Here is a 14,437-nt window from a genome sequence, read left to right on the forward strand (position 1 = left end):
CAAGGGCATCTTTTAATCTCTCAGATAGCCCCTGACAGAACTGACTACGGAGTGCAGAATCATTCCACTCCGAGTCAGTCGCCCATCTTCTAAATTCAGCATAATACGACTCAGCAGTACGTTCTCCCTGGCACAAGCTGCGCATCATAAATCAGGCCCAGGGCTCCGAAAAATTCATCCACCGACCAGAGGGACTGTGAACCGGTCGTCAGAGAAAAAAAACAAGAATGAGCATCACCTTTTAGCAGAGAAATAATAATCCATACTCTACGGTTTCCGTCTCCAGATGAAATCGGACGCAGACGAAAATACAATTTACAGGACTCCTTGAACCGAACAAAGTTATCACTTCAGGAAGAGCGACCCTTAGGTTCCAGGCAGACCTGGTTTCCCCCGGCGGCGCCAAACGCCAAAGTACTCTGACATCCTGCAACCGAATTGTGGAGGTCAGCTACCTGACCTCCACAATCCCTGCAGGAACAATCCATGCATGCGATCAACCAAAGCATCAATAGTTTCCATTTTGCAAACAGCAAGAAGAAAAAAATAATGATGGTAGGACGGGTTATAATGTCACGGTAGGCAAGATAAGAGAAGGAAACAGAACATGGCAAAGCAAACAAAACAACTGACTGGGCCCCAAATGCTAGGGAACAAAGGGGTCACCTCCTAGCAATCCCTAAAACACTTTCCCTAAGCTGCTATGCCCAAGTGCTTATCTCGATGGTAGATATGCACATGCCCACGTACCTAAAACTATAACACACTGAACCAAACCCTCAGTTGTAGAGAAGAGGGAAAGAGACAACCAGCTCCTTCAACAACCGAAGGAGCTAGCGTCACCCTAGAGGCCTACTAAAAACAGACACAAAAGGGAAAAGGACTTCTCTAGAGATGTGTTGGAGCAGATGATCCACCAAACTTCCAGAGCTCACACAAGGCAGAACTATAACCAGCAAAAGCTATAGGGAGAGACAGAAATAAATAGCCTCACCAATTACCTAAATAACAACACCTGGGAGGAGGTGGGAATTCTGTTCACACCCAAAACAAAAACGGTCAGATCGAGTCACAAGCAGCAACTTTGATCTTCTCAGAACACCCACAGGGCAGGGTGTGACAATATATGCCTTTGCCAAGGTTTTTACATGCAGGACTAGGGCATCAAACTGGATCTTTGTAGTAATGCTAATTAGCGATCATCTGGCAGTCTAATACTGCCTCCGATTACCCTATTAACGGGCAATTCAGATCTTTAAGCATGCTGAAAGATCTGGATTTGCCGGCGGCTGTCCTGCATAGGGACGAGCGATGGCATAGCGATCGCTCCTCCCCATGCTGCAGAGGATGTTGCTGTATGTAATAGCAGTGGTCTCCTCCGCTAGCTATCTGGCTATTGTCGGGATGGAGCGATTTAACAGTCAACACAGAGATAAAAATCTTATATAGATAAGTTTACAATATTTTGTATTCAATTTTCAGTGGCTATGAATATAGAGTTAAAAAACACCCTTTATGACAGAAGTGTCCCTTTTATTGGAAAAGGAACATGACCCCAGCTGTATCACTGCATACTTGCCACGTGTCATGGAAATGAGACCTGCAATCTGCAGCTATATATTGTGGCACCTGATGAGACCCTGGCAGTCAAGAAAATCTAACAAAAATATACGAACAGCAATTCGCAATCGTACACCATTAGGTGTTACATTTTATTCACAAGTATAAATGTATACAGATACAGTCCAAGTGAGTTGAAAGAGAGTATATAAATGTAGTCACTTCAAAGCAAACCTGACGTGTTGGCCATGTCAGGACCTTTCTTAATGTGACACAATCAGTACTTGTGGCGCCAGCCTGGTCCACAGTGGCACTCTCATGCCATATTAACCTGAACGGTATCAGGACACATTTATACATGTGAGTAAAATTTAACACCTAAAAGCATACAGCTGTGAAGTGCCGCTGATTTGAATGCTGCAAAACACATTTACTTTTGTATATATGTCACAAATATCCTTTTCAAGGCTACAAAAGTAGCTAAGAAAGTCCAGTGACACTCCATGTGATGCCACAGAACTAGTCTATGACTGTGCATGGACATAAGGTATACATCAGGACTTTAAATGCTTACTTCAATAAGATGTATGGAAACATCTGTCATGTCTCCAGTTCCAGGAACCTCCAGGATCATTTCCATACATGCAGGGGTGCACCACCAATGAGGCGAGGTGAGGCGATCGCCTAAGGCTGCACCAGCTAGGGGCAAGAGGGGGTAGCGGAAGGGCCGTGGGCAAGGAGCGCTTTCATTGTGGAAACGCTCATCTCTACATATTCAACTGCATTGCTGTACTCAGGACAGCAATACAGTTGAATTATGTGATGTCTACGGGAGCAATTTCTGCGTGGCCCACCGTTTCCTCTAATAGGCTTTAGTCCAAGTTCCTGTATCAGAGGCCGATGTCATTATTATCACGCTGCCTGAGCCGGGCTGCATAGAGCTCAGGGCACAGACTAGAAAAGGTCTGTTTTTTGCACTGCATCGCTGACAGCAGAATGGAAGTAGGTATTTGAGATTATTGGTGGTTTTTTTGTACTGACACACGTTACAAGGGAGCATTTTTGTACTGGCACTTCTGGTGGCGAAATGAGGGACATTATTACTATTGTGTGCATATAGTAAACTCTGGTAGATAATTATTACTATTGGTTGGACTATTTGGAGGATAGTTACATTGGGAGGCACCCTGACACAGTATCAGCTTAGCATAATTATTTTTAGAGACCGCTATGTTTACGGCACTATAAGTTTCAGGTACTTGCTGAGCATCATTTTTTTAGGGCACTGTGTGGCAATAATTATTGAAAGGGAACTATCTGTGTGGTACCAGTATTTTCAGGGGGATTATCTGTTTCTGCAGTACAATATTGGGAAGCACAATGGGCACAGTATAAGAGGTGGCAGGATGGGGTGTTCAGAAGGTGGGGAGGAGGCAAAAGTAGCAAATTAAGATGTCTGTTTGTCAAACTCTGCAGAGACCAGAGATTGCTGAAAGAAATCATCATGGTGGTCTGGTCTAAATGGAGAAGATAAAGAAATAACGTCTACATCAGAGGAGATATAACTGGATGTAAGAGATATGTGGTGCTGTATTACCCTGTATGTTTTGTAGCTCTGTATGTAACGTTTTCCAAGTATGTCTTTAACAGTAGGGCTGGAGTGGTTAGGTTAAGAAATTGGCATTGGGGGGGCAGCGCCATTTCAGTTTTATCCTCAGGCAGCAGGAAGACTAGGTGTGCCCCTGCATACATGTTTGAGAGTCTTCCACTTTATATTTAGTGCTCCTTTAAAGCACATATCTACAGCCCTTGGCCCAATATTTTTCTGAAAAGCTGTCATTAGAGCATTCTAGATGACGTGACATCTGCAAATACACATGTGAAGTGCAAGTGATGTGACTTGTAAAAGAGAACAAGAAGCGGCAAGACTATGCCAACAGGTAAAACAGTACTGTAATGCACTATATAAACTCGCCATGTCACCTATCCTACTTCTATTTACAGCAAATCTCTAATATATAGCTATTAGGTGAATCACTCTATCACAAGTGGGAGCAATGCAGGAATAAAAATCATATTCCCTGTGGCTGCTCCCTCCAGCGCTGTGAACAGAATACAGACGTCACTTATATCCCCTGCATTCTGCTGAAGGAAAGAGGAGAGGATGTATTAGAGAATACATGCAGATAAACCTTTATCTGTCAGGTCTCCAATGGTATCTTTTTTATGCGAGGGTAGTATAGAAGAGGAGGGAGGGGGGGGGGGGTGGATGCAGAATTAGGGCATATAAAGTTCTGTATTCTTAGTCAATATTCTCATGTAAAAAGCTGTTTAATTGCTGCCAGTGCTCATAGAGAATGCAAGTCCTGCTTCTCTACAAAGAGTAATTGACAGCTATTCCTGTATACAAATCCATATAGAAAAATCTGTCAGCACTCTGTGGGCAGGGAGAAGCAGAACTCACAGCCCTTCTCTATAAGCCCCAGTTGCACTTGCCGCTTTTAACATATATGGCCTATAAGCATCTTCACGATTAAAGGGGTTCTCTGGGAATCAAGAAAATGAAAGTACCTAAACATTACTTTATTAAACATATATTGCCAAATACCTTTCATTAGCTATATTTGTTTGTTTTGTCTAGGGAGCAATCATCAGAGAAATAAAATGGCCGCCGTCGTATTAGAACACACGGAACCTGTCCTAATCACACAGCAAGACAAGTTACTTCACAACACTGAACTCCATTCCTACAGAGATGCATCTGAAAATCATATTAAACCTTATTCAGAATCATAATTCCTGACTACAGATTACCACAGATTTTGTGTGTACTAATAGGACGCCAGCCATTTTATTTCACCTAATGATTGCTCTCTAGTGAAAACAAGTCAATATAACTTATGAAAGGTATTTGGGAATATATTTATGATAAAGTAATATTTAGGAATTTTCATTTTCTTAATTCTCGGAGAACCCTTATAAGGTTCCCTCCGTAAGGAGAGATAATACCTTCTAAATCCTGACTTGGTCCTCTCACCCAGTTAAAGTGGTTATCCAATTTCAGAAACTTTACCCCCATGTGCTGGGCCCCTCACAGGTAATATACTTACCCGGCTCCCCGCACCGCTGCTTCTCCCTGCACACCGATGAAAACATCCGGTGTCGGGGGGAGCAGCCAATTGCAGACGGGGACGAGCCTCCCTAGCGTCACCCGCGATGCTAGGGAGTATCGTCCCGGTCTCCCATTGGCTGCTCATGACTCTTTATCATGACTAACAGCTCACTCCACTTTCACATATGGCTAAAGTCAGTTTTAGCCAAGTCAGATTTATGATCGCCCCTTTAAGACTGTAATCAATGTGGTTTGACGGTAGCAGTTTATCCGTCAGTAAGCAGCTTTACAAAAGTCGCACGTTTTTATGAAAAAGTCGCATGTTCTATTAAAAAGTCTCATAAGATAAGCATGGTCCTCACTGGAGTGAAATTGCGACTTTTTAAATAGTCCCAAAAGTAAATCTGTCTAGAGATTAATTTACATAAGAAAACACGCCCACTTTCAGAAAACTGGCGAGCATAGTGCAGAGCAGAAAAAAATCGCAAATTTGTGCGCAGTTTTAGTGTTTGGGACTTTTTTTGGGACTTTCATTCCATTATTCTGACCTGAGCTAATGATAAATCTGGCCCTTTAAGTGGGTACCAATTTACCAAAAATCTGAGGTTAGAACAGAGATAAGCGAAACCGCGCACACTACATAAAATATACCAGATAGACAATACCCTGGGAGTGGGACAACCTCCCTTCCGTTGTACGGGTATGTCCACACCAAACAGAAACGCTGCCATTCTGAGGCAAATTCTCAGCATTTGACCGTACCAGCAATGTGGCTGCACACTATAGAAAAAAGTGTAAGCCTCTCTGTGGCTGGGACCATGGGAGTGCACATAGGCCAGTGATGGCTAACCTCCGGCACTCCAGCTGTGGTGAAACTACATCTCCCAGCATGCTCCATTCATTTCAATGGAGTTCTGAAAACAGCTAAGCAAGTGTGCATCTTGGGAATTGTAGTTTTACCACAGCTGCAGTGCCGGATGTTAGCCATCAGAGACATAGGCCAATGCTTTTTTCTATAGTGTGCAAGCAAGGCCTGCACTGCTGGATTGCAGGGTGGTCTGTAACCATGGAAACAAGCAGTGTAGATGTGATGGAAAAATGAATCCAGCCAGCAAAGGAGGCAATACGGACAATACCAATACATTAGTGAGTGGCCTATATTAACTTTTTTTACATGATAAATGTTATTTGCTGAAGAGAGACAACCCTTTTAAAGATTTGATTACTGTAAATCTAACCAAAACGTATATAATTATTTTGTTAATGCTATGGTAACACATACTACTGTGATGTGCTAACGGTCATAACTTTATCTGCACATAATGGGCTAGTAATACCTATGAGGCACCATAGCATCGTCTAGATGGTGTATCTCACAAACCCCCAAAGAAACACCTCCGTGTATAATAGAAGGAACAGTGAGGCTGTAGGATCCATTCATTTCATTATGGGGCAAAGGAGGAGATGAGTCTGAGGGGTGAAATTGGAAGAAGGAGCGATCAGATGTCCAAAGTGCTGAGCTTTGAGGAGAATGGCTCCACAAAAGTATAGGGCATGAGGATTTAAAGGGCATGTAAGAGGGTTAGACATGTCTGTGGTATATACCACAGCCTGTTGTGTGGTTTGTATACCCTGTGTTCCACTGTTCACTATGTTTGATATGTAACAGAGGTTGGTTTTAAGTTATGCATCCATCTATGTAGAATGAATATTGTTATATGTGACTGAGTGCACTGGGCATGCTCAGACAGCCTATGTCAGACATTGTAGAAAGGGCGGAGCTTGGTGCTGACAGGATGTAGGGCTGTGAGGAACTGTTAGGCTACATTCACACAAACGTATTTTGTTTCCGTGTCCGGTACGTACACCAGCCTGTCTCCCATTAACTCTGCAGAGACTATGCAAATGCCATTATACTGATTGACAGGGGTAGGAGCTACAGATTTTCTGGGAAAAAACTAAAAGGGGCCCCATGTAGTAGGTGGGTCCAAATTGACAAAAGGCGGGGCAACACAAGCAGGCGGGGCCAGCAATATTATAGTGCAGCACAGAATACCACCCCAGCAGAACCAAATATACAGTGCAGCACAATATACTGCCTCAGGAGAAGCAAATACCAGAATTCAGCACATCATACTGCCTCCCTCACCACAGTATTCAGCTGTATCACCATCCCGAGGACAGGCGTACAGTTGAGTCCGGGAGGACTTAGTGCTGAGAGCATCAGATCATTATGTACCTGGAAAGCGGCCATGAGGAAGGCTTGGGCAGCCCCCTGGGCATTAGCCCACCGGAAAATTTCCCCTATAGCTAGTCCGCCCCTGAACAGACCAATATTGTCTGGATTAAAACATAAAAGCTGATCACTTGATGCCAACACAGCATTCTGTTATTCCCTGCCCCATCGAGCACCTGGCAGGAGGCAGTCTGATTTTGAATGGGGCACATCACTTGTGATATCTTTTCCCTTTAACAGCGGGTAACATGTGATGTATTCAGCTTCTACCATAAGGTCTGCCTTCTAAATAAGTATGGTATCTATATGTGAATGTTATCAGTTACTATCCCTTGGATAAAGTATGTTACCAACATTATCTATATGTACTCAGCTATTATCTACTCCCTGAGGAACCTAGGAAGGGGGGAAACGCGTCGGGGTGTTATTTCCAACTAATTATTATCAAGGGGTACTTTTTCCTCTATCTTTTCTATCAATCCTCTACCCCAGGGGAGTTTCTACCTTGTAGGGCCTCCTAGGGTTAGACAGGGTAGGTACGAGGACAGGAAAATTCCACCATCAGGGATTGTCCCTGGGCTGAGGCCTAGTTAGGGCTTGTACAGGGAGTTTTTTTCTTTTCTCTCCCTGGCACTTATATCATTGCCTCCTATTTCTGCCATTACTATTGCCCTTATCTAAGCTATCTATACACTTCATAATTTTGACTACCTAGTGGATGCCACATGTTCAGTGGTAGTCGGGCTATATCCCTGCCAATGAATATATAATCTCATCCGCCTTGGTATATAGGGCGATTTTTATTATATCTTTATTAAAAGTTATTTTTATGTTTATGTACTTTTTCTAAAAGGACACCAAAATCATCCCTATTGCCATCTAATAATGGAATTATTAAAATATAGGTTTTTATTTGGGAAGAATTTAAAAGAGTTTAAAACGGTCAGTTTAATACAAACCAAGCATATGATTTATGCTGCTCTATCTGTGATAGAGGTAAACAAGCTCAGCTTGTGTGACATATAGGGTTCATATGATTTTGGAACAGAATTTCTACATAAAAAGCAAATGACAGTCCTCATTACCCCGCCCCAACAAAGTGATTGACAGCTCTCTTTGTATGAGTGTGCGTACACAGAGTGCTGTGAGTGGGCAGGGTAAGCAGGACTCTCACTGTCTCTCCTATGAGTCCCACCAACCCCCCCACCCGACCCAAGTTGCCAGCTTGAAATAAGTCTAACAGAGCAATTGTAGCAATGAATGTGGAGATCTCTGGATCCATGTGAGGTTCAGGACTGGTTCTAGGTTTGTTACACATGGTCATGTACTATACGATGTCTATACGATGTCTGATTTTCATTTTGTAAATTAACCACGGGATAACCCCTCTAAATTTCAGCAACTTTCTAATGCACTTTAGGCTTCAATTCCTCACCATTCCCAAGACCTATGTTACTATGAAGCAGTGTAGATTTGCAATGGAAATTTATCTTCAATTTCCCTTGAAGATCACACTCACTTTTTTTGCATACATTTCTTACACAAGTTTGCAAACATTTTACAGCAAATGACAGAAAATATATCTATAGTCCCATCTGTAAACTGTGCCAGCAAGAAGAAATCTTCTAAAGCCATCTTCAGGAACTGAAACAATGAATTAGAAAGTTGCTAAACTTTATAGTACCGAAAAAGTATGCTTCTTTACAAAAAAAAAAACCTGTAAAACCCCTATAAGATGTAATCGGCCCTCAATCAGCTGTTCTCAAGAGCAGACAGCGAACTTAAAGTGGCCCTGGGAAAACTAAAAGTGGCCCCATGTTGTAGGCGGGGCCAAATTGACAGAAGACAGAGCAACACAAGCAGGTGGGGACAGCAAAACATTAGTGAAGCAACAAAATACTGCCCAGCAGAGCCAAATAACACATTACTGCACAAAATACTGCCGTCCTGAGGAAGGCCATACAGTTGAGATCAGGAGGGGTGCTGTGGCTACCTGATGCTTCTAGCAATCTCTGCAATTTCCAAAGAAATGACTGGAGAGGTCGCACACATGCCCAACCAGCTGCTCCGTTCATTTCAGGGGCTGCAGGGGGTACAGGACCTCCATTCTTGTGATTGGTGGGGGTACCAGCGGTAGCACCTCCAGCAATTTAAATATAACCGGAATACCTCTTTAAAGAGGACCTTTCACCACTCCTGACATGCCTATTTTAATAGCTTACATGTATTCCCCACATACTAACAATTCTGGAGCATCTAGCCTCTATTATTTGCACTATAAGTCCTGAATGAATTGATATTAGCCTTCAGTAAGGGTACAGAGGGGCGGTAACCAGTTAGGGGGGTGTACCTGCACAGACTGAAAATGGCAGCACTGATTGTTCCCTCCCCTCTGTACCCTTACTGCAGACTGCTAGCAATTCATTCATAACTTCTAGTAGAAATAACAGAGGAATGGCACAGCATACAGCCATAAGAATAACTGCTCCAGAATTGTTATTACATGGAGTAGATGGAGCTATTACACAGACATGTCAGGAGCGGTGAAAGGTCCTCTTGAATTCTAAAATGATGCTTTGTGTAGTTTTTCCACAGACTGCAGCAGGGAGAGCAGACAGCTAGATTTTCACCATGGGACACAAGCTGTAATACTGAATGTGGAGAAAAGTCCAATACCTCCTGCTTTAATATCAGCATCTCCTATTATGTCCTCTATTACAACTTAAGCTGGGAGGAAGAAAAAAAAGACATCCTATGTGTTCCTAAGATGACACAAACCTGTCTGACTGAAGGCAACTGACTACAGAAGGAGCCCTCCCTCCACTTCACTGTTTGCAATAAGTAATAAGGGTTTTCCAATATTTTTTTAATAATTGGCAGACAGCATGGCAGAGACTAAACCTTTGGGAGATTTTACCTGTTTTTGCCAACAGTTGCGCTAAAATGTTTGCCTACTTGTGACAAATTTACGCAAAATGAATATTTTTCTGTCAAATTTGACACAAAAACTGGCTGTGGTCTCCAAGGAAACGTATTAAAGGGAACATTGGAATTACTGTGCAATCTGTGCTATAGAGCAGGGGGAGCTGAGCAGATTGATGCAGTTTTATAGGAAAATATTCAGTATAACATGTGACTTATTGATTGAAATGCCCGCTCCTCTTATGATTAGGAGTCCAGTGGGTGGTCCTAATTCACAAATCACTGCTTTTACAATATGAATGTGCATAAAGTGATACCCATCAATCAAGGAATTGGAGCTGTCTGCCAATTGTTTCAAAGGACCATTCCTGCGCCAGCGCTCCAGTCCCCTTTGGGCCTTAAGCAGTCACATGCTGTTCATCTTTCACATGACTGCGGCAGCCAGTCACTGGCCTCAGTAGTCTCATGCCATTCATGCACACAGTACCCCTGAGGTCAGTAATATGCTGCTGTGGTCATGTGAACAATGAGCAGCACTCCTGCAGCCCACCAGATCTACTATCATTTACCCCCAGAAACTGGCTTAAGCAATGGTTCAAATCTACTCCAGCTCAAAGTTGGTGCTCATTTGAAAGTCTAATATACGTATTTAGAGGCGTGTGCCTCTTAATAAATTTGGTGCATTTTTCACCAACAGACTTTAAACTAAGACTGGCGTCTGTAACACCAATCTTAGAATATCTCCCCCGGTGTCTTGTCATGACCCAAGCAAGTGTGACAGATGACGACCAGTGGCAGATAATATTTGGAAAGTTGATCTGCCATGTCAGATTTTTTATTTATTTTTCTATCATTGATGAGTGTTATCTTTAAAAATCACTCATGCTGAACAACAGATCTGCAACTCATCAATGAAAGAGCAGAGTAGGGCCACAAAACATGGCAGAGCTCAATCTGTGATTTGTCATTTTAACATAAGTTGTTGCTGAACAACAAGTCTTTCAGAAAACTACCCCCTGGAATCCCTGCAAAACAGCAAGTTGGACGATCAATGTATACAATCTTCCAACAGAATGGACATTATTCCTAAGGGAGTGTAGGATTTGATGCTCACGCTGCATTCTGTGATGTAGGTTGCCAGGTCTTGCTCCAGTAGAGATCTCTGCGATTCAGATGCTTTTAATTCAACTTCTTTTTGGCTGAGTACAGCCTCCACCTCAGACACACGACGATGTAGTCGAGTCATTTCTTGCTCCATCTGTAACATACATAAAATGCAAACGATTTATATAGTTCACGGTATTGAAATCCATAAAAAAGGAAAATGCTGCAACTAGTGAACATTAGAAGTCACAGCGCGCTCACTTCTTCTAACGGTGGGCTCACAAAGTCATCCACAGGCTGGCTGCTCACATTTACACACAGTCCGATGAAAATGCCCACAGCACACAGCAGTCCAGTAAGATAGTCATTTTTTTTTTTTTTTTTCACCTGCTTATGTCCCTTCAGTATTATCCCAAATCCAGCTCTGATGAGAAGACGGTTTGCCTCGTCTTCATCATATATATTGTAAATAAACCATATAAGTCCTTCAGAAAGTGTCCAGTACAGGGGATAATCACATTTCAGCCATTTTCTTTGCCCAAGATCATAGGTTGCACACAAAGGGTAACACAAAACGATTTCTACACGTATAGAAGGAAGGTCTATCTTTCTGAAAACATCTCATAAGTATTAGATGTCATATCCGAGGATGAAGTCAGCTGTCCTCGTCTCCCACATAAGACGCTTCTTTCCTACTCTTGGCTTAAGGTGGGAGATCCAGTGTAGTCAGTTGAGACTTGCAAAGCTAAACGGACTGTTAATCTGTAAGAACATCTTTAAGACAAACGCTTGTTGCTCAAGTGCTCTCTGACCCAAAAGATAAAACCAATCTCTTGATCCCCAGCAGGAACGCATTGGCTGTAAATTTCTGCTGCAAACAGGGAGGCCAAGTGTTGAGTTAAGTACCTTGTGGCATTTGTCCTGTGTTTCCTGCAGCTCTTTGCTCTTGTGAAATAACTTCTTCTCCATGGAGCTTGTCTTGGCTGGAGAGTAGTCCAAGCCAGACACAATGGACCTAAAAAAAAAAAAAAAAAATATGATCAAAATGTGGCAAAAAAAGACAACACAAAATAATGTTTCATATCTAATGCTATCCACAAACCGAATATCTAAATGAATGTCAACTCTTTGGCAAGAATAGCTTCCAACCAGTCTTATCATCTAACACCATATCCTAAATCCATTAAGCAACGCATTTCCTGCTAACATAAGCACGATCATTCCCTTACCAACTACCACTCCTACACCTCCGGTAATCGTCTGCAGCACATAGAAATGACAAAACGCAATCACTGCCGGCATCATCCTCCATGAATTACTCATGTCTTGGGGTGCACAAATCATGGTCATCAGGACATCAGAGAAGCACATGAGCCTTCAGATGAAACTAGAATAATTTATACCATCTTCCTCCTACCTAGTACATCAAGTGCAGAGAAGAAAAAAAACAACCATACCCAGCAGTATGCATGAGGTGAGAAGTTTGTCAACCCCCAAGCCCGAATCTTTGCTATGAATCGAATACCCATACATAAATGACATCAATGTTCATAGATTTTAAAGTGCTTCCTGTTACAGGACTACTGAGACACTCCCACCTGGGTCTCACAGAACAAGAAGTAATGAATCACCAAATCAATGTCCTCTTTCTTGGAATAAGGGAATTTATTACCTAATCAAAGCATGAAAAAAAGGGCCTGTTCATCACTTTACTGGTATTAAATCCGGTGCCCACTAGAGGAAGCTGGACGTGCAAGGGGCATTTCTATTTTTTTCAATATCATACAGATTGGGTAGCTTTGGGGGTAAAAAACGGATGTGACTTATGTAGCGAAGTAAGATCATGTTTGCTAAATATATGACCACTTGTCCATTGCTGGGCTTATGCTTCTAGCTACATCTGAAATTAGGATTTCTAGCTGCCATGGCCTAGTAGAGAAAAGTCTTTAAACCTGGGTTATCATGTATGAAAATCATAATAATCATACAAAATGATTAAATTCCTCAAATTCTGGTCTGGAAAAGTCTTCTACAGCATCGGCCTACCCCAAAATATTAAACTCAATATTAATAGTTCAGTCTTGGGTAATTTTTTATGATTTCATAATAAAGCCCAAACCATTGCTCTTAATAAGTATACAAGACAAACAGCAGAGGTAACAAATGAGTCCAAACGACAACTGTGAATAATCACAGTACAAATACTTGGGAGCAATTCCCAACGTTGGAACAGATCAGGCCAAGGCAACTCCACAAAATCCAATTCTATGAACCTAAGGGTCTGTGCATATCGCTGTAGATATATTTCCTCTTCTTCCTTAACATTTCCATATTATTCCTGCTGTTTCCTGGCTATGGAGATGGATCAGCCAGTATATTTTTGTCTGCCCTTGAAACGGCACAATATATTTTGTGACAAAATATCATTCCATACCATTATACAAGTACATTCGCTTCGCACAGGCTTCAGATATTGGGTCAGGGAGGAAAAATCTTTGCCATCCATCTCCTTGACTCCTCTCAAAATAGAAGAGTAACTTAGACTGAAGCTCAGGCATACATGAACAGTGATTGCATAACGGTGGTGGCCAGGTTATTAAAGTCCTGCTACTAATGTAGATGTGCCACCACACTTGCACTGCTGCAGGAACTATGCAGATACATTGCTTGTGTGGAATATCAAACACTCTTCAGAAAAAGCCTGTTGTTCTTTCATCCTCAAAAGGTGTCTGACAACCATCAGGAGTACCAAGAATAAAAGCATATCTACTACTACCTCTCCGTTTCCTCCCGACATGTTTACCGGGGTCACACTTTGAAACAGGGGATCCACCCTTTCTATATAAAGTTTGACGACAGCATTCATATTTTACTAATGAAAAAAAAAAATGGAGACATTAAGTACTTTAAGGCTGGTCCTTAAAACCTGCAGAAATGACGGTGATGAGGCAGTCTTCTCGAAAGGGAGCAGGTCACAAGCCATAACTGATTTGGAGGCTACATGATAGGTTCATTATACAGATCTTGGCATGCTGATTGTATAGGGTATAATCAAGTATTATTTTTAGAAGGTTTCAAACCGAACTCGATGCAGCTATGCTAAGTAAGGTAGCTGTTTAATACCGACTTCTCAGCTGTTTCAGCAAAGCCATCTCATGCACATCAGCACCGTTACACCAGAAAAGGGAAGAAACCATTGAGATGGATACGTATTAATGTCAGCAGGAGTAGTGTGATGCAGATAGCATACAAACAGCACTGCAGGTCACAGAAACCTGCATTCTTCAGCCAAGTCAGGACCGTCACACATACTTACTCAGATTTGGTGAATGCGCCAAGAACCTTGATGTATGAAAACCCCACAAACGGAAGCCCTTCGCCCGAGAAACCTGCAGCGCTCAAGTGGCACGAAGAGGGCAAAGCGCGTAAATTCTTCTCCGGCTCGTCAAAATTTGAGGTGTCATCGTCAGACTTTAAGGTAGGAACAAACGGAGGAGGAGCTG

General features: G+C 42.3%; 1 protein-coding gene across 3 annotated transcripts in view; it reads right to left on the reverse strand.

The window, feature by feature from the left end:
* CIT (citron rho-interacting serine/threonine kinase) overlaps positions 1-14,437 on the reverse strand; it is a 153,399-nt gene that overhangs the window by 87,360 nt on the left and 51,602 nt on the right. For all 3 annotated transcript variants that reach the window (XM_044275410.1, XM_044275408.1, XM_044275411.1), the window contains exons 10-12: positions 14,251-14,434; positions 11,841-11,949; positions 10,945-11,088 (exon numbers count right to left, since the gene is read on the reverse strand). In XM_044275410.1, the coding sequence (XP_044131345.1) occupies positions 10,945-11,088; positions 11,841-11,949; positions 14,251-14,434 (437 nt within the window). The remainder of the gene's footprint in view (positions 1-10,944; positions 11,089-11,840; positions 11,950-14,250; positions 14,435-14,437) is intronic.

Source organism: Bufo gargarizans, chromosome 1 (genome assembly GCF_014858855.1).
Source record: "Bufo gargarizans isolate SCDJY-AF-19 chromosome 1, ASM1485885v1, whole genome shotgun sequence".
NCBI classification, from domain to species: domain Eukaryota; kingdom Metazoa; phylum Chordata; class Amphibia; order Anura; family Bufonidae; genus Bufo; species Bufo gargarizans.